This window comes from Equus quagga, chromosome 5 (assembly GCF_021613505.1).
Source record: "Equus quagga isolate Etosha38 chromosome 5, UCLA_HA_Equagga_1.0, whole genome shotgun sequence".
Classification (NCBI taxonomy): Eukaryota; Metazoa; Chordata; class Mammalia; order Perissodactyla; family Equidae; genus Equus; species Equus quagga.
In genome coordinates this window covers 111,744,452-111,763,152 of record NC_060271.1, presented here as the reverse complement: position 1 = coordinate 111,763,152, position 18,701 = coordinate 111,744,452, and the positions used below count along the sequence as shown (strand labels likewise).

At 38.1% G+C, this 18,701-nt stretch overlaps 1 protein-coding gene across 10 annotated transcripts in view; it reads left to right on the top strand.

Annotated features, from left to right (window-relative positions):
* Positions 1 to 18,701, top strand: part of LTBP1 (latent transforming growth factor beta binding protein 1) — a 383,440-nt gene that overhangs the window by 298,189 nt on the left and 66,550 nt on the right. For all 10 annotated transcript variants that reach the window (XM_046660943.1, XM_046660948.1, XM_046660942.1 and 7 more), the window contains 2 exons: positions 5,106 to 5,228; positions 10,449 to 10,574. In XM_046660943.1, the coding sequence (XP_046516899.1) occupies positions 5,106 to 5,228; positions 10,449 to 10,574 (249 nt within the window). The remainder of the gene's footprint in view (positions 1 to 5,105; positions 5,229 to 10,448; positions 10,575 to 18,701) is intronic.

Sequence of the window (18,701 nt, the reverse complement as noted above, 5' to 3'; positions counted from 1 at the left end):
GGGTGATTAACATGATGTAATTAGTGTTTGGGTGATTAACATGATGTAATTAGTGTTTGGGTGATTAACACGATGTAATTAGTGTTTGGGTGATTAACATGATGTCATCTACATAGAAATCAAAATATAATGATGTGCACCTGAAATTTACATAGCATTATAAACCAATGTCACTGCAATAATTAATTAATAAAAAGAAGTAAGTAGATGGCAAGGAACAAAGTAAGACCCTGAAAACCTAAACTGAGCACCAGCATCTCTTCTGCCCTAATTCCTGGGTAACCAGGCCGTTGAGTAAGTCTTGGGTAGTGGGTCCTCGTTTGAAGGCATGTTCCTCTATTTTGGCTGTTTTAATGTGTAATTATCTCCTCAGAAGTCCAAGATTTTTATTCTAAAAATATCCACTCCGCGAAAAGCCAAAGAAAAACTTTTTAGTTAACTTACTTGTCATTATTAATATATATGTTCCGTAAGAAAGCTTCTTTGGGAGTATATAATCAGGCCCATTACTCTTAAAGTCAGGGCTAATTTCCCTCATTTTCTGGGTTATAAATAGGACTGGAGTCCACTCAACCAATTCAGAGCTCCCTTTGAAACTATATTAGCACTTCAGCCTGCTAATTCCCAACTAGTCCTGTTTCTGACCCTCCTCAGTGCTATTTAGTTGTAACTAACTGAGCTGTGACTGGTCACATGCCTCTCACAGCTGTGGGAGGAAGAGCCATCTTTCTTGTTGGCTTTTATATTTACATGTGTAATTTTCCTCTAATAACTCTGGCAAAGACATTAGTTTCTTATACTGTTATCCTGCAGTCCTGCCAGCCTTCTCCTAGAGTCAGAATCTCAAATATTGTGCTAATTTCTGTGTGCTTCTTACTCCAGCATGCTCAGTAGCCACTTGGTCTGTGATGATGGGTGGCCTCTCTTGTCCTGGGTATTAGAGGTCTTGGCATCTCAGCTTTCAGAGGCCCTGCCTCCAACTTGTTCCCCTTTCAGGCACAATCCCCACTTCCATGCCTACTGTAGCACCTTCCCCAGCCCCTTGCTCTAGTTGCTCCGTGCTACTCCCCTGCAAAGGCTAAGAACATTTGTGATTTACTGTCTTCCTGGGGCCGTTCTCTCTTGGTCATTTCTCTGTGGACCAAATCAAAAAAAAAGTGGGAGGACGAGCTAGTATATCTTTCCTTCTGACATTTCTTTCCGAGTTAGAATCATTCACTTATTCATTGTGCATTTGTTCAACAAATATTTGAGTGCAAATTATGTGCCAGGTGCTGTTTTAGATACAGGATATACAGCAGTAAACCAAACAGACAAAAATTCCTGCTCTTGTGGGGCTTACATTTTAGTGAGGGAGATACCAATAAACATGATAAATAAGTAAAATATGTAGTTTGTTAAATGGCAATAAATGTTACAGAGAAAAATAAAGTGAGGTCTACTGGAGGGTGCCAAGGGAGGGAGGGTAGTGATCTTAAAGAGCCAAGCAGAGGCTTCCCTGAGATGATGGCGTTTGATTATTTATGGGAAGAGCATTCTGTTCAAAGGCATAGCAGATGCAAAGGTCCTGAGGTGGGCTTTATAGAAGACCTTAGGAGCCCAAATTGGGTACTTTAAATTTGTGATGCCAATAATGAGTATCCAAATGAAGATTTCTGAAAGGCAGTTGGGCCCATGCATTTGTAATACAGGGGGGATGTTCTGAGCTAGGAGTCGTCAGCATATAGACAGTGTTTACAGCCAGAAAATTGGATGAGCTAGAAGAGAGAAGAGGTTCAAAGACTGAATCTTGGTTCCTCTTTAGAAGTGAGGAGGTGCCTAGGAGTAAGCAAAGGGAATTGAGCGAAAGTGGCAGGGGCGAAGGAAGGAAACCAGAATCCAAGAAAAGAAAGTATTTAAAAGAGGAGGGAGTGTTGAACTGTGTCAAACATTGCTGCTTGGTAAGATGAGCACTAAGAATTGACCAGGGGATTTAGCAAGGTGGAGATCATTGGTGACATTGACAAATGCATTCTCAGTGGAGAGGTGACCAAGATTGACTGATGCCTTCCTTAAAGCCTGTTACCCAGCTCCTCGTAGGAATCTATCTTTCACACCACTCTTGGTGATGGTGCAGGGCAGTCCCAGGTTGGGCTCTCTCAATGTTCAACCTACTCTGTTTTTGCTTTTGAAGACAGATCAGGGTCTTGCAAAAACATTTTAAACTAAGCCAGACTTCAATGTAATGCACTGAGTTTTAAAATCTATACAATTATTTATAAACACTTAAAATAATGCTGCTTTTTCCTCACATACGTTATTCCTCTTAAATTTTTGAAAATGAATGACAAGCAAGTTACTTTAAAGTGGTGTGAGCAAAACTAATTATACTGAGGCAAACATTTAGATAATGGAGTGCTTCTCTTGTTGCTGAAATTCATATTCTCAGGATTCTCCTTGATCATTTTGGAATTGAGATTTTTCACTTAACCTTAATGCTCAAATAGGCCTTTTCTCACTTCGTTATCTCAGTTTCCTACAGAGCACAGAAAGGTAAAAAGGATTGTCCCACTCAACCCCCATTAGGATAGCTCTGGAGCTGTTAGAATCAATGTGGAACAATTAGAACTCTCGTACCCTGCCTGTGGGGATGTGAAATGGTACAGCCACTTTAGAAAACAATTTCTTCAAAAGTTAAACCTACAATATGACCCAGCCATTCTATCCCTAGGTATTTACTCAAGGAAAATGAAAGCATATGTTCACACAAAGACTTACACATGAATGTTTATCAAAACTTTATTCGTAGTAGCCAAACTGTAAACAATCCAAATACTCATCAAAAGGTGAATAGGTGAACAAATGTGGTACCTTCATACAATAGAATGCTACTTGGCAATAAAGAGAAGAGAGCTATTGATACACACAACAACACAAAAACAGATTTTGGATGAATCTCAAAAATGCTGTGCTGAGCAGAAGCAGCCAGAAACAGAGGCACAAGGAAACCTTTTGGTTTTGGTAAAAGACAAACAAAACAGACCTTTATTTTTTTGGTGATGGTTGGTCCAGTTTATTTATTTAGTATGTCTTTTATGGAAAAGATTCATAAACAACAGTAGACTAGAATTTATCCCCATTTGGCACAATCACTATTCAAAATCATGAAATTAGCAGAGAGTTGGGGCTTAAGAACTATTTTCACGGAATTCGTATTTGAAAGCCTATTCTCAATTAACCTTAGTTCCACTTTAAGAAATCTTGATATACCAAGTGTCAGTTAACTGGTGAATAAAACGTTTGATGGCATACTCAAATTTCATAGGAGACACTTATTCCTCCATTCTATTATCTTAATTGTGCGTTGTGGTTCCTTTACTGTCTTTTTCCACAGCAATTATCACTCCCAAGGCATGGAGTTAATAGGAATGGAGATCTTAAGGTCAGAGTGGAAAAAAGAGTCAAGGGAAAACATCACCAAGCTTTATGTTTATCACTACAGGATGACACTCTTACAAAGATATCTCATCTTTTCCTTAAAATGATTGCATTTGCAATGACTTAAGAATCCAACAGTGGATCCCAACAGATATAAATTGCTAAAGAAATGCCTATACCTTGATTGTGATTGTCGTCACAAGGACATATCTTCATTTGTCAAAAGTCGTTGAACTGGTTTCTTAAAATTAGCTGCATGTATTGTGTGTAAATTTTACTTCAGTGAAGTTAGATAAACAGAAGAAAAAGTGATAACCTGCTTTAGTTGTGACAAAGTCACATCAGGTATGTTTTACATTTTAGAGTCGTAGTCAGAAACATTTTAAATCTGGGTGAATATCATAATTTCTTTTTCTTTTGCTGCAAAGAAATTATAAGGTACTTTCTTATTTCCCTTTTAGTTATCCCATGAATGGTTCAGAAGCCAGTTAATTGGTCGATTGGATTCTATGAGGAAAAATTACTTTGGTGTCCCCATATTTTAACCAAACAGCAAAGAGAATAAGAGAGACTACAATAGTCTCCATGTTCACTTGTTCCTGGAGCTTCTCATATGTTTTAGCAGCAATCATAATTATTTGCAAGAAATGCCACAATATAAATTCTGAGAAAACAAGGTTTTATGTCTTAGCTTTCTTCAGTGTTAATAATTTAAACGCTGCACAGACAACAGAAGAAGGACTCATGGAGTGCGTTAGAAATAATGAGCCCTGACCAGGAGTAATTGTGGTAATAAACAGCCCTCGTGAGAGATCCGCCTGGCATTCACGCAGGGAGGGGGTCATTAATAGCCTCACATGCTCACCGTCAAAACTCGTTATTGGTTATGTAAACCATTTTTAGTTGCACATATGCTATAAATAGATACATGAAAAAATCCAGGCGACATCAAACCTGTTTGTGATAGCTACTGAGTCAGTGACTTCAAGGAGGCTTTTGATCTTGACGTTCCCTCTCCTGCCAGAAGCTCCTCTTCCTGCCCCTCCTTCACGTTCCACCCTGCTGTCAAGACTCCAAGTAAATTCCTTCTGTTGCATGAAGCCACCTTTGACCTTAGTGATATCTCTGCTTTAAATTCATGTGACACCTGAAGTTGATACTATTGTTTTGACAAGTAAATTTTTTGAGACTTTTAAAGCAATTTGATATTTTATATGTTTATTTTTATTCATAGAATTTGGTTTTTTTGAACAATCATTTCTCTTTAGGGGCAGGGACCATGCCAATACTTTTAAATTTTTCCAATAATGTGTAATAGAGGATCTTGTATAAACAGATGCTCAAGATATTCTTAACAATACATATGTAAAGAATATTTTCATTCTCTATCATCCTCGAGAACATAACCAAGTAAATTATTGTTTGTTATAGAATTTTGACTTTCCTCTTCCAATTAATTTCATTTGATATTAAAGCTTCAGTTTATACATTATTCAAAGCTAAAATCCTTTCACAACGTTTCATTTTTAAAAAACTCTGAAAGTTAAAAGGTATCATCCATTTAAAATTATGTTATGAGAGATATAAAATAATGTTCATTTATGTGATTTTTGTATGTAAATAGGAAAATGGTTAATTTCCGTAATGTAGGTTATTTCGTCTTTTAAATTTTTTAAATTGACTCGTAGATATTAACGAATGCTTGGAGGACAATAGTGTTTGCCAGGGAGGTGACTGCATTAATACTGAAGGGTCATACGATTGTACGTGTCCAGATGGATTCCAGCTAAATGACAACAAAGGATGTCAAGGTAATTCTCTCTTTATTTTTCTGTCAGAATTTACATAGTTATTCAGTTCCTTGATGCTTCCTGATGATAGTCTGTGGTTTTACCACTTTATATGTGAATGAGCTATGGCAATTCATATTATTAAAATATCTTTCTTGGGTCTACAGCAAATACAGGAAGTTCTTGCTTTACCCTGCACCGTGTTAACTGAAACTTAGGCATTTTGGAACTGTGTCCTAGCTTTGCATGCTTCTCTGGTACTTTACTGTTCCTTCCATGGGCCAACCTTGGTATTTGATTCTAAATTCTAGCTTTTTTATATCCTTTATGGGCATATTTCATTTTGTCCCACAGCTGATATTTGTCTGTCCTTTTCCTGATCCCTGTTTTATCCAGTATCCAGCTATTTCTCTTCCTAGAAAACCTCATTAATTTGATCAAAATTATAGAGGACAGGATTTTATATTTTTCAAAGTGCCATCACATTGACTCTCTCAAACAGCGGTACAGTGAACACAGGGTACTAATAAGAACACGGCACCAATCACAACAGCAGCTTTAATGGAATACCTACTGTGTGCTGATTACTGTAGGTGCCTCATTTAATTTGTAGAGCATTTAGGAGGTAGCTTTTCTTACACCTATTTTGTGAACAAGGAATGAGGCTCAGAGAAGTTAATTAGCTTGCTTCTCCCTAATAAGCAATAGAGCTGAGCTCTGAACCCATGATCTTTTCCCACTACTCTTACCTGTGTTGCCAAACCAATTATCATTGCATTTATAGCCAAAAGAAAGAAGACAGTGAGGTTGTGTTTTTTCCCAGTGTAACACATTGAGTTATTGTTGATGCTGGGACTCAAAAATCAGATTGTCCAGATCCTTCGTGTCAACATTTTTAGCTACACCTGGCTGCCCCGCAAGTTTGCCTATATTGATTAGTCTTAATAAATCCATGCCTATTTTCTCAGTTGAAAACTCACACTTATATTTACCTTTACACTTATTTATTTCTGATACTTGGGTAAATATTTCTTTCTTATTGTTCCTCCACCATTATGGAACTATGTAGTGTTTCCCAGAGTGCATATAAATAAAGGATTTGGGGAGTTGTTTTTCTTTATCTCCTGCTACTGGACATGTATGACTTTTAATTCTGGATTGTCATCAATCATGTCTCCTCTCATGTGTCCCATGTTACTGTGTTCTTGAAAGGGAAGATGGTGTCTCCTCTCTAAGGTGCGGTACTGGGATAATATGACATCCTATATCCACATCATTAGCCACACCCCACTCTATGTCACTGAGGGCCTTTGCCTCAAGACCTTTTAAAATTAATTCCCTTACTGATCTTGAGATTTCAATATACTGCAGTGTACCTCATTTCATATCATATATTTAGTTGCCATCAGAACACATTAAGGTGAATTCTGATACAGAAATCAAATGCGCTTGGATTTAATGCAGTATAAGAGAAGCATTTGAATTATAAATTTGTGAGAATATTTCCATTTTGGGACTTTTACATCTTAACAAAATGAATCTTGATTTATATAAAAATGCCAAGGGACGCCTAGAAAAACCCACCTGAATCCTGTTTTTATTTCAGACATTTGGACTTAAAGCAATACTTTCTTTTCTAATTCCTCTCTTGTCACAACTTTTTGACTGAATGGAGGCAAAACCACGTCTTGTATAAATAGACCATGATTTCATATTGCAGATTTTATAAACTTCTAGAGTTAATTCACAAGGAACTAATTTAGTCATATGATTCATTAATTGTGCTACTATCTTCTCTCAACTCATTAAATTTATGATTTGGTATCAACTCAAATATGTGACTGCTCCAAACATGTATATTGACTATAAATCATTATTAAATTGACTTCCTTCTCTATCCCATTAGTGATTCCTGTTTTCCAGAATAAATTAATATCTGCTTGAAAACTTAATTCTGAATGAATGATAAACATTCCTGAGACAGGTTTTAGTACTGTTTAAAGAATATTATTGGGGCTGGCCCCGTGGCTGAGTGGGTAAGTTCCCGCACTCCACTTAGGTGGCCCAGGGTTTCGCTGGTTCAGATCCTGGATGCGGCATGGCACTGCTTGTCAGGCCACGTTGAGGCGGTGTCCCACATGCCACAACTAGAAGGACCCACAACTAAAATATACAACTGGGTACTGGGGGGATTTGGGGAGAAAAAGCAGGGGAAAAAAAAAAAAAGATTGGCAGGAGTTGTTAGCTCAGGTGCCAATCTTAAAAAAAAAAAGAAAGAACATCATCTAAGAATTTGCTTTATCATGCGCCTTCTCGGATTAGGGGCTGTATATAATGGCACGTACACTCAACTTGTTTTGAGTCATGTCTTTTTGCTGTGTCACTGGAGGCAGCCTTGTGATCTCTCACTCTGCCTGAAGTTAGTAGCTTACTTCTGTCTAATCCCATGATCATGGCAGCATTCTGTACATAGGCATAGATTTCAGGGTTGGTTTTAATACTGAAAATTCATGACAATGCTCATAACCGTGGGACATAGTTGAATAACAGTGTGTGACAGGCTTAAACTTTAAACCTTATCTAATAATTTGAAGATGGTTCCATATTCAGTAAGACATTTTCAATTGGAAGTCTAAGAGTCTTTTCCCCCAGGAAAATTAACGGTGATATACAGACAGCATGGAAATTCCATGTTAATAATCTCTTTAGGAATGTGGCAGCCTACATTTGAGATTCAGAATACACTTTAGTTTCACATTTTGACTTACGCATGCCAGATTGTGAATTTCTGTGGAATCTCGGACCCATGAAAGAAACCCAACTTAAATATAGTCTGGCTTTCAGCTGAGTTACTAGCAGCATAGTTTAGAAATGCCTCAGTAAGTACAACCCAAATTGAATGCATATGTTTCTCTAGTTCCAGATATTCATGTTGTTCTTTCTTAGTGGTTTCCTGGAAAAAAGTCTGGGAATTCGTCTTCAGTTCCTGTCATCAAACTTTTTAGACAATTATTTGTTAATCAATGACTTCTCTTAAAGCAGGAACTTTATGCACATTATTCCCTATGCCAGGTTGCAAAGCTGGCAGCTTTTAAAGGGCCACATTGAGGCATAGGATAAAATAAGAAGGAGGTCTTGGTTAACCTCTAGGACTCCGCAAGATGGATGTAGACCTTGGGCTTGATCTCCAGGCCCGTGGAACCTTATGGCACCTTATTGCCCAGGTAGAGCTAACTCTAGGCAGCAGTTTGGAAAGAAAGAATGGAACTAAAGGCTAAGAGACGGTCAGAGTTAAAAAAAAGATGACCAATCTAAGGTATTATCAGTAGGTAGAGAACAAACATAGAAGATATCAGAGATTTTATAAAAGAAGTGAAGAATTTCACAGAGTGAAATCATATTGAGAAATAGTCAAGTAGAAAATGATTCATTGCCTTTCCTTGAAATATTTTAAAATGAATAACAATAACAAGAATAGGAGAATTGTTAAGAAAATATGAGTAGTTCCTGCTAGAAGTCTGAATTATACCCAGATGGAAGGGTAAAGAGCTCAGGATTAATATACAGAGATGGATACATCAGTGATATTGCCAGAATTCTTGTTGTACAATGAGATCAACAAGGCAAAAAGAAAAGCCCCAGGAGTTCCTGGATGCAGGGAGAGGGGTGACTTTATAGAGGAGAACTGCAGGGTTGATGGCTGAGCGTGTTCTAGAGGTCACTAGGAAGGGCTTGTACTCTGTGCCTTTTTCATGTTCCCGTTAAGCTTTGCAGTTACTCATGTTGGCTCTTGCCTCCCTTTTTATATTGTGGACTTCATAGTGGCAGGGGACCCATCCTATTCAACCTGCTCATAGGAGGCACTCAGTAAATGTTTTTAACTAAAGACGGACTTCTAAGAGGATCAGTTGAGGACCTCTTTAGTAAGAGATAAAGGAGAGCCTAGGAGACTTGAGGAAGATAGGAAAATGACCTTAGTAGGGCTACTGCCTGGATGGTACGAAGGATAGTTTTTATGATCCCAATTAACTAAGAGAACCTTAACCAACCACTGTTCATTTAGTAGAGAAGGAACGTAACTGTGAAATTTGGTGGTGGCCAAACATTACTAATACACTATTAATGTGCTGTACTAGGAGTTGAGGACTCAGTCAAAATTTGCAGTTCTCAAGGAGCAATCAGTGTAATGAGGGACACAGATGAGTAAAACAATTAAAACGCAGTGCAAGTAGGCAGTTGCATGTGTCAGTACCAATGTGAATAGGTGAACTATTCTCCAGGATCCCTTATGTTGTCAACTTGAGCACTGTTAGCCAACATAATTAGGATTGGTTTGAAAAAACATTTCACTTAGGCCAAACACCTTGTGCGTTATCAGTCATTGGGTGTGCATGATGACCCTGGCCGTGGGGAGCATAATCACTCTTCATTGAGGACAAGCAGAGTATAAGACAGTCAGCACAAGTTTTAACTATAGCGTGATTTGTTCATGAGACTTAATAATACTAGCTACCACGTTTTGACCCTTAGTTGTGTGTTAGGAACTCGTGCTAAGCTCTTGACCCTCATTCACTAATTTTGTCGTCACAAAGCTGTGCAAATAATAAGAGGTTCCCTAGCCTAAAATGCCTTCTTTTTCTTTCATTTTATTTCTTTTGTCCATTTTCAAAGAAATATAGATTGGGATCTGTTTCATTTATATATTCAGCAGACATTTGCGAAGTGCCATTTATGAACCAAACCTTTTAAATAAGACATGTTCAGCCTTACTCTTAAGAAGTTCGCATCCTGGAGATAGATAGGCATGGACATGACGAGATGCTGCAGGCTACAACAGAGTTGTGTGCATAGCGGTGGGAGAGGACCGAGGAGAACACAGAGTTCTCACTGATGAAGAATATTTCGCAAAGGAGTTGTTTATTCTCTTAGAGACTCCACTATGCCTCAAGCCTTCAATATGTCTAAACAAAGGCTACCTTTGGGTTGAACCCATGAAATGACCTTTTTTGTATGTTGCAAATGGTTGAACGTTGGCTATTTCATATGATTCAACCTCGTTTCTCTGTCACGACAGTTCAACTTGTCATGTGGTCTGGTGTATGCACAAATGGTGTAGTTGTGCCACAAAATAAATGTCTGACCATTTTGCAATAGCTTTTGCTCACTGTGTGTCTGTCTGATATCATATGAAAAGACAACAGATTTTTTTTTTCAAGCTTTTGGAACTCTTTTCAATTTCAGATACTAATGAATGTGAACAGCCTGGAGTCTGTGGTCCTCATGGAGAGTGTCTCAACACAGATGGTTCTTTTCACTGTGTCTGTGAGCAGGGTTTCTCACTCTCTGCAGATGGCCGTACATGTGAAGGTAAGATAAACTGTAGGAAATCATGTAATTATTGCACTATAAGCAGAGAGAAGGTTGCTTTCTATTTGAACGGGCAAAGACTCTAAGACACTAAGAGGTACTCAGAATTTAAGGCCTCAAAGCGTGTATACATCAAGGTGACTCCTCCCTGAAATCACAGCTCAGGGGTTGCTGAGATTTACAAACAGGATAACCTAAGGTTATGAGGGTGAAAATACTCAGGTGATTCCACTACTGGTACTGAATTAATGAATCAAAATGTGCAGGAGGTAATGATTTTAGGTGTACTTGGGAGACCTGGAGGAGAAGTGTGGCACCCTCTCTGATGTAACTCGAGGCTCTGCCAGATTTGATTATGCTTCATATAGCTCCTCCTATCACTCGGCTTATAAAATTATCTTGCTTGATTTTTCTCTGTACCATTGTCAGCAAAGATTTTTCCGGAGTCATTCCTCTGATATCCTTAGCTCTAAGCCAGTATTTTTTCTTACCTATCAGTATTTTTTATATCCTAAAAGCTACTTAAGTTGTAAGATATTAAGATAACACTGTTGGTTTCCTGTTTGCAACCTCTGTATGTTTACGGTGATAAACAGTATTGGTTATATTCATAGGATTTATGTTCCCTATGTCTTATTATAGTTTCATAAATTGAGGAATAATTCACCTGAACCTTTTTAAAAGTAAACTGAAAAGATTCCCAAAATTATAATTTCAATCCATCTCTTTAAGAATCTAGGTTATCAAAACCCAGCTATGTCTTAAAGAAGTAAATTGTGAAGGTTCTGTTCTGGCCTGTGATGGTACCCAAATGCATTGCTCTAAAAAATGGTGCAACAGGAAGTGCCTACTCTCCTTGCTCATACCACAATGGAATCAAGCCGAGGAGCAGTGACCAGGTTCATCTGAAACTAATTATTATATTGGGAGGAATAAACTGATCTTATAAAAAGCAGGAGATTGTTGAAATTGCTCTCCTGCTGAGCAGACAAAACATTGATGCCAGATTTGGCTTCAAGTGAAAGAGAGATAGTGCCGAGTGGGACTTGAGCAAGCAGACTTTGAGGGGTTTGGAAGTGATCAGAAGTTGGAAAATGGAGAAAAACATCGTAAAAATGTAGCCATAAGAGATTTACAAGGACTCCATGTTTCAGTGGTTCGAGTTTTACATTAATTTTGTATTTAGAGCTCTTAAAAAAGACATTGCGTGAAGGCATACATTCTTCTGGAGAGATCCCTGCATTCCGTGGTGGAGGGATAGAGTGGGAACCCATCTGATAAAACCGATTTGCAGAATTCGCGTTTCCCTGTATTCCAGAAAGCTGCAGCTTTGCTTGCTCAGTTAGCTCCATGCAGGGATGGTAAAGGCTTCCTTTGCTGAAAAATGCTTCGAGTTATAACTGCTGATGGTTGTGCCATGCAAACACTATGTTTCGAAGAAACGTAAGTCATCTCCAGCGCTCACTAGTCAAAGCTATTGTTCCAGAAGAATATACTGATATAAATAGGTTCATATTTATTTTGTCTTTTATACTTAGTGAGTTTTCTTTAATTCTGTATCTTTTTAAATACTGATTTTGGCAACTGGAGAGTTACATAATCACTCTAATTTAGTTTCAGTTCTAATTTTGTTAGGCATTTATTTGAAGACTTAAATTTGAAAATGTGTTTGTAGAAAACTTCTAGTGCTTTGTAAATTACTATACTTTAGTATACTTTCTTTGATACTTGGTCCATATATTTTTACTTCAGAAACTGGACAATTTTACAAGTAATAAAATAGGTAATTTATAATATTGTGTTGATATATAGCAGTGTAACCAGAAATCTCCCTAATTATTAGGCATGCTGTTCTCTTTCTAGAATAAGCTTTGCAAAGCTTTCGTTTTTTATGAGCCTAATCCATTGTATTAAACTGGTCCAAATTTTCTTTTGTTGGACTTAGTCTGAAACTTGTGGCAGTAGCAGTATGTCCTGACTCTACCACTGGCTGTGGTGTAGGATAGAACCAGCCCATGTGATTGGGATTCAGCTATGGAGCTGAGGTGCATAGTACTTGAATTAACATTGAGAAGCGACTGGCACTCTTACTTTATGCCCTTCCACCAACTTTCTTCTGAACTTCTGGTTAAAGCAGCCAAAGCCATGTGGACGCTAGGGCTGGCATACAATGCTCTAAGCAGGGCTACGTGAACCCTGGCTAGCTGAGAGAAGGAAGTCTCTTCCCTGATTTCCCACGGCATGGAGAGTTGTCAGCATCTAGTCACAGTTGTTGAAACACAATGAAGAGGCATCCTCTGTCAACACGAGCTGCCTCCAGTATCAAGTAGCACAGCAGATTCTATAGAAATAAAAACAGCACCACTGGCTCCTTCCTTTCCCTTCGGTACGTGGTGCTCTGGGAGCATGTGCCTGGGAGGGGAGGGAGAAACACCTTGCGTCTCCCACGTGAGATAAAGAACAACAGTGTGACTCGAAGTTCATGTGGAGTGGGAAGTAAGTGGTGAGTGAGTAGCTAGTTATTCATTTATTCATTCACTCAACTAGCAGTTACAGAGGGCCTGCTTTGTGCCAGGCACTGTTACTCTTCTGAGGGCGAAACATACCCAGTTCTCGTCTACATGGAGCCTACAATCCAAGAGAGGAATCGGGGATAAATCAGTAAATAATACATATAGAGAATTATGTTTTTGTATTTAAATAATATAACATCGTTATCCTTTATGGATATAGTACGGGGCATCACGTGCCATATGTAATATAATGCACAGGATGTTTTCCCAAGTCCCGCACGTGGGTATCAGAAAAGTGTGGGGGAGTAAGACCCTTTGATCGACTGCCTCCTCTGTGCTTGCCTTTTTTCTCATGACTACATTTTGTCTCCTCCCACCACTTTCTTTCCAAAGCTTATATCTTGTGTAGAAAAGCAAAGGAGACTTTTTACTTCTTTCACTCGGCTCGTTGTTATATATCCCAATTTATCTTATCTGTTTGTTTTAAAAAATCAGAATTCTTTTGCTCTTTTTTTCATTTTTTTATTGTGCAATTTCAGTTCCTAGGAGAAATATTTATCATCCCATTTACAAGCTGACTCAGGATTTAGTTTCTTCATCAGCAGAATGTGTATGAGTGGGAGAAGAATAGGGAAACTTGTGACAGTCAGATACCTAAGTGTCACATCCGTTCCCTGACCCTCATGGATAAGTGCCTCCTGGTTTCTGACTTGGCATCACTCCATTGACGTTCCTGTTTGCATGCTGCTCTCGGCCAGGAGCAGCTGTGCTCTCCCAGTTGGGCATCCAGGTTGAGTGCGAGCTTGCATGACAACAAGTGGAGTTGGGGACATCAGACTTCTCTAGAGCTCACTGTGCTTTCCATCATGGACACACAATAGAATGATGATGCTTGTCCAACAGGGACCTCGAAGAAGCCCAGCAACACAGGAGCATCATTGGCTCACAGAATCTGGTTAGTCATGGCTAATTAGGCCTCCAAACCATGATGAAAATCCCTCCCTAAAGCCTTGTCTTTTAAAAAGCATCCTCATTCTTTCATTCATTTGACAGATATTTATTAAGTGTATACTAGGTACCAGCTACTGTTCTAGGTGCTGGGGCTATGCCAGCGAACAAAAATATATCTCCATTTTTTTTTTAAGCAATGAACTAATAAGTAAACTGCATATACACTACAAAGTGATCAAGCACATGGGAAAAAAAGAGCAAAGTAAGGGAGGTCTGAGCGCTAGAACAAAGAATAGTAAGCTGGTACAATGCTAACCAGGGTGTTCAGAATTGACCATTCTGCCTCTATAATGTGGGTTTAAGAAAGAAATATTAAAGTTTTGTGTCTGAGTAACAAATGAAGCCATATTAAGTACCTTTTTCAAACTGGTTGTCCACTGGCTAAGTGATAATAGCTTGTGAATAAATAGACAAGAGGCATGAGATTGTCTGCTGAGAGGGCTTTTTTCCTGTTGCCAACATGAATTCTGTTGTCCAGAGAGCAGAATAAAAAATCAGAGTATAACACCAAGAGCAAACCCTAATGTAAATTCTGGACCTTGCTTGGTAACGACGTAGCTCAGTATGTTCATCGATTGTAGCAAATATACCGGTCTGGTTCAGGAATGTTGATAGCGAGGGAGGCTGGGGAAGGAGAGGGCTGTTGGGGGAATATGGGAGCTTTCTGTGAAATTTTACTGTGGACCTAAAACCACTCTTAAAAATAATCTGTTTTTAAAAATCAGACCTTTCTGAAATTACCTATTTTTCATCAGAAAGGAAAAATCAAAACCTTTAATTTTAATTCTATATTCTACTCCTGTATTTTCCTCCCCCGAACATTGTTTCTCATTTTTCAAAATAATACCCCAGATGGGGTACCAATTCTAATATTGATTAAAAAATTGAGAACTGTAGGATTGGAAGGGGACTTCTTGTAACATCTACCCTGAACTCTGAATCCCAAAGTATTCAAAGAATCAATCTACACAGACTCGGATCACATAACCTTTTTAGGTATCTCCTATAAACCACTTCTTGCTCACTCATCCATTTGAAAGGGAAAACATAGCAAATGCAAGTGGTAAAGATGGCTAGCTTCTTGAAGTTTACTGAGAACAGTGATAGCAGAAAGACTAAAAGAGGTTGGGTTCAAACGGTTAGGCCAATTTCGTGTTCATTGGGAACCAGAAAATACAGTAAAGGCAACTTTTGCCAAATCAAAGAAACGAAATTGAATTGGGAGCAAGTGTGGTTTTATTTTCGGAGTTTTAGGTACATTTTCTACGAACAGTGTAGAAAGAAAGTATAAAACCATGTTGACAATGCTCCAAGGCAATTGGTGGTTTTGTGGCATGGAGATAGAACTTTATATCGATCACCAAAGAGAAAATATTTTTGCGAATGATTTAGCCAAGTAGGATATTGGAGTACCCTGACACAATGATATATTACATCTGGCTGCTGGACCCAAAGATTTTTAGGGTTTTTTTTTTTTAATAGTTTTAGGGTCGGAAACTGAAAAATCTAGTGAGAGAATACAACCTGAATGTTTTCTTACTTTTCTAAAGAAAGGGAATTTAGATTGACAATAGAATCTTTTCTCTCCCACATGTGAGAAGAAAAAGGATCATACGACATTCCAGGTAAGGAAGGGCAGTGGCTCCCCATTATAAACGCTACTGTTCTTCACACTCACTCCTCCTGTGAATGTACTTCTGCAGAAGTGAATGAAAATGGATGTTTAAATCATTAGGGAAAGAGCTGAGGAAATTTTGCTGGAATAAGCTGCTTTTGGACCTGGAATACATATTTTCCATGCATTGCTTGATTGTCTTCTGTATATCAACATTTTTATAAAGAAATTCATAATAGTAGCAAAAAAATTCAAGAGCTCTTCCTAAGCCTTTTATCACTGCCGACCTTTAAAACCCCAGAGCCATGGAAAATCATCTGTTCATAGAAGGAGAAGTAAACATTTTCCTTGCAGCCAAAAAAATAGACATGAAACTGCCAGAAAGTGAAGTCTGTGAACAGGCAAGCCGCCTCTCACGCCTTCTCCTGCCTCCCAGCTCACACATGGGGCACCGGGCTTCCTACATCTATTTTGATGAGTCTTTTGACACCACCACCAACCGAGTTCTTGGTAGGTCATGAAAGGTTGTTGTGAGCAGCATTTTTATGCTTTAGACCTAAATTATAATGCTTAATATATTGATTCCAGAATCAGTTACTCGTTAGGCATCTAACTAATAGAATATTATGTGGCTGTCTTAGACTCCCAGGGTACGTGGACTGGAGAAACTTCATATCTCTTGATTTCATGATTTTATTAAAAGAATAGCAGTAATAATAATAGCTAGCATTCACCGAGTTCTTATTATGAGCCGGACACTCTAATGAATTTTACCTATTTTCTCATTTAATCTTCACAACAAACCTATGGGTAGGTTAAGTATTAATTGTATGCTTTTGGCTGCAACAAAAACTTAAAATAAGGAAATTTATTATACTAATAAGAAAGGCAGAGATTGTCACCACTCATCTCCTATAGGTCTTTATTCAGTGAGCCCTTTTCTGACCACCCTTTCTTGCATTCACTCACCCTAACACTTCCTGTTCCCCGCTCCGCGTTTTTTTTAACTACCTTATTGTAATACTTCTTTGTCTCCTTGTTGGTTTATGGTCAAACCCCGCTGCTAGGCTGATGAGACAGGAGTCTTTGTTTTGTTCACAGCTGCATGCCATTGAGAATAGTTAGGGGACAATAAATATTTGGTGAGTGAATGAAGGGATGAAGAGACAGTCTGTAATCATCCTGGGCTATCGGGAAAACAGGCATACGATTACCCCAAATTGAGTATATTGTGCACATTTGTGAAGCCTTCCCTATGTTTTGAAGACTTAATTCTCTGAAGCACCCCGTGCATAATTGTTGGGTACAGCAGTGGTCAGGAAGTTAGACTGGGGAGTCCAAGTACATGGCCTTGAACTTACTCCAGTGCTTCTAACCTGCATGAACTTGGGTAAGTTCCTGAAGCTCACGTGCCTCGGTTCCTCATGGGCCTAATGAACATACTAATAGTACCTACATGGAGTTGTTGTGAGAATTAAATATGTTGATGTGCGTTGGCAAGTATCAGCTTAGAATGGAGCCTGGCCCTTAGAACATGCTCGAGGAATGTGAATTATTGTTGGTATTTTAGCACTTCTTACACTGGCACCCTGGTTCTTGCCGTTTGTTCCCTTAATACGTGGGCACCTAAAAGGAGGGAGCATTTAACCTATTTTTGTATCATTAGTGCTTACAAAATGAAGAACACACAGATTACGTAAGCATTTGTGAATTAAATCATCTGGTAGTTGTAAATCCAGGTCTGGATATAAATGAACTACTATGTTGTATCTACTTTTAAACCCCAAATTTATTTAAAGTCATGTAGAATATGATACAGTAACTCATTTATACATAATTTGCTTTAATTCCCCACCCTTTGTTTGCCTTAAGAGTTCCGTATGACTAACTTTCCCCATTTACCCCCTAAGTATTTCAAGTTTTAAATGTTTCCCGTATCAGTTGCTAGTAAACTGATGGCTGGCACTGACGCTTGTTTGCGTTTAAGCATTGGAGTTGTTATTTCTAGAGGCACACTGTCTGTTTTGTGTGGTTTCATAACATCTTTCTTGGCCTCCTATTTGAATATAGAAAGAGAAAAATTAGAATAATGAAAAAAAATGGGAATTTTTTGGCTGATTGTGTGTTGCCTCTGGGGCCTAAGTGTCAAAAAGATGAATCTGGGGTTTGATGTGTTTGGCCTATGCTTAGGGCTTTCTCCCAGTCCTCGCTGGCAGCACCTCTTAGCATAAGAAAGACTGTATGAAAGGAGGAAATGTACTGCATGGCTCTAAAGTTAGGATAAGATGTTTATTTTTTAGAAAATCTCAGGTATAAAAATATAAAGCTATTAAATTAATGCAAAGATAATCCAAATGGTTATAAATATGTTAAGACAAAATAGCAGGGCTTTTTAAAAACTTACATAGTGTAAAAACACAAAATTTATATCTCACACATTATCTTTTGCGAGTAATTGTGGTAGGAGAAATATGCAATTGAAATTCAGGATATTTTCCACAAGTATCTTATGGAAAAAGTTCTAAAGAATGGCATGGAATTTATTCATAATGGAGAATTTATTTGAATACTCCACTTTCTGTGATAGTCCATTATATAATGGGGATTATTAGAATTATTCTTTACCTTCAGGAATGGAAAAGTTTTTTTAAAGCTTCTCATTTCTTCCCTTTAAATTTTTAGAAATGTTTCTTTTCTGTACTATATTCAGATTCTTCTTGTTGACTTCTCCGGTTTTTATATAATAATCTGTCAGTCCATAGTAGAAAGAAATAGGAAGGGAATGGCTTTTTTAGTTCAGAATACACTTTGATTCTCTTTTTCTCGAAAGAAACGTAGGTGACTTATTGTTTACAGATTTCGCTTTTGTGAGAAGTGTTTTGTATCTCATTAAAAATAGACTACTTTTCAACTTAATTCAGGATTTTTCCTTTAAATGTCACAGATAGTCAGTTTAGAATTTTAACCTGTAATATCGAGGTTTCATTG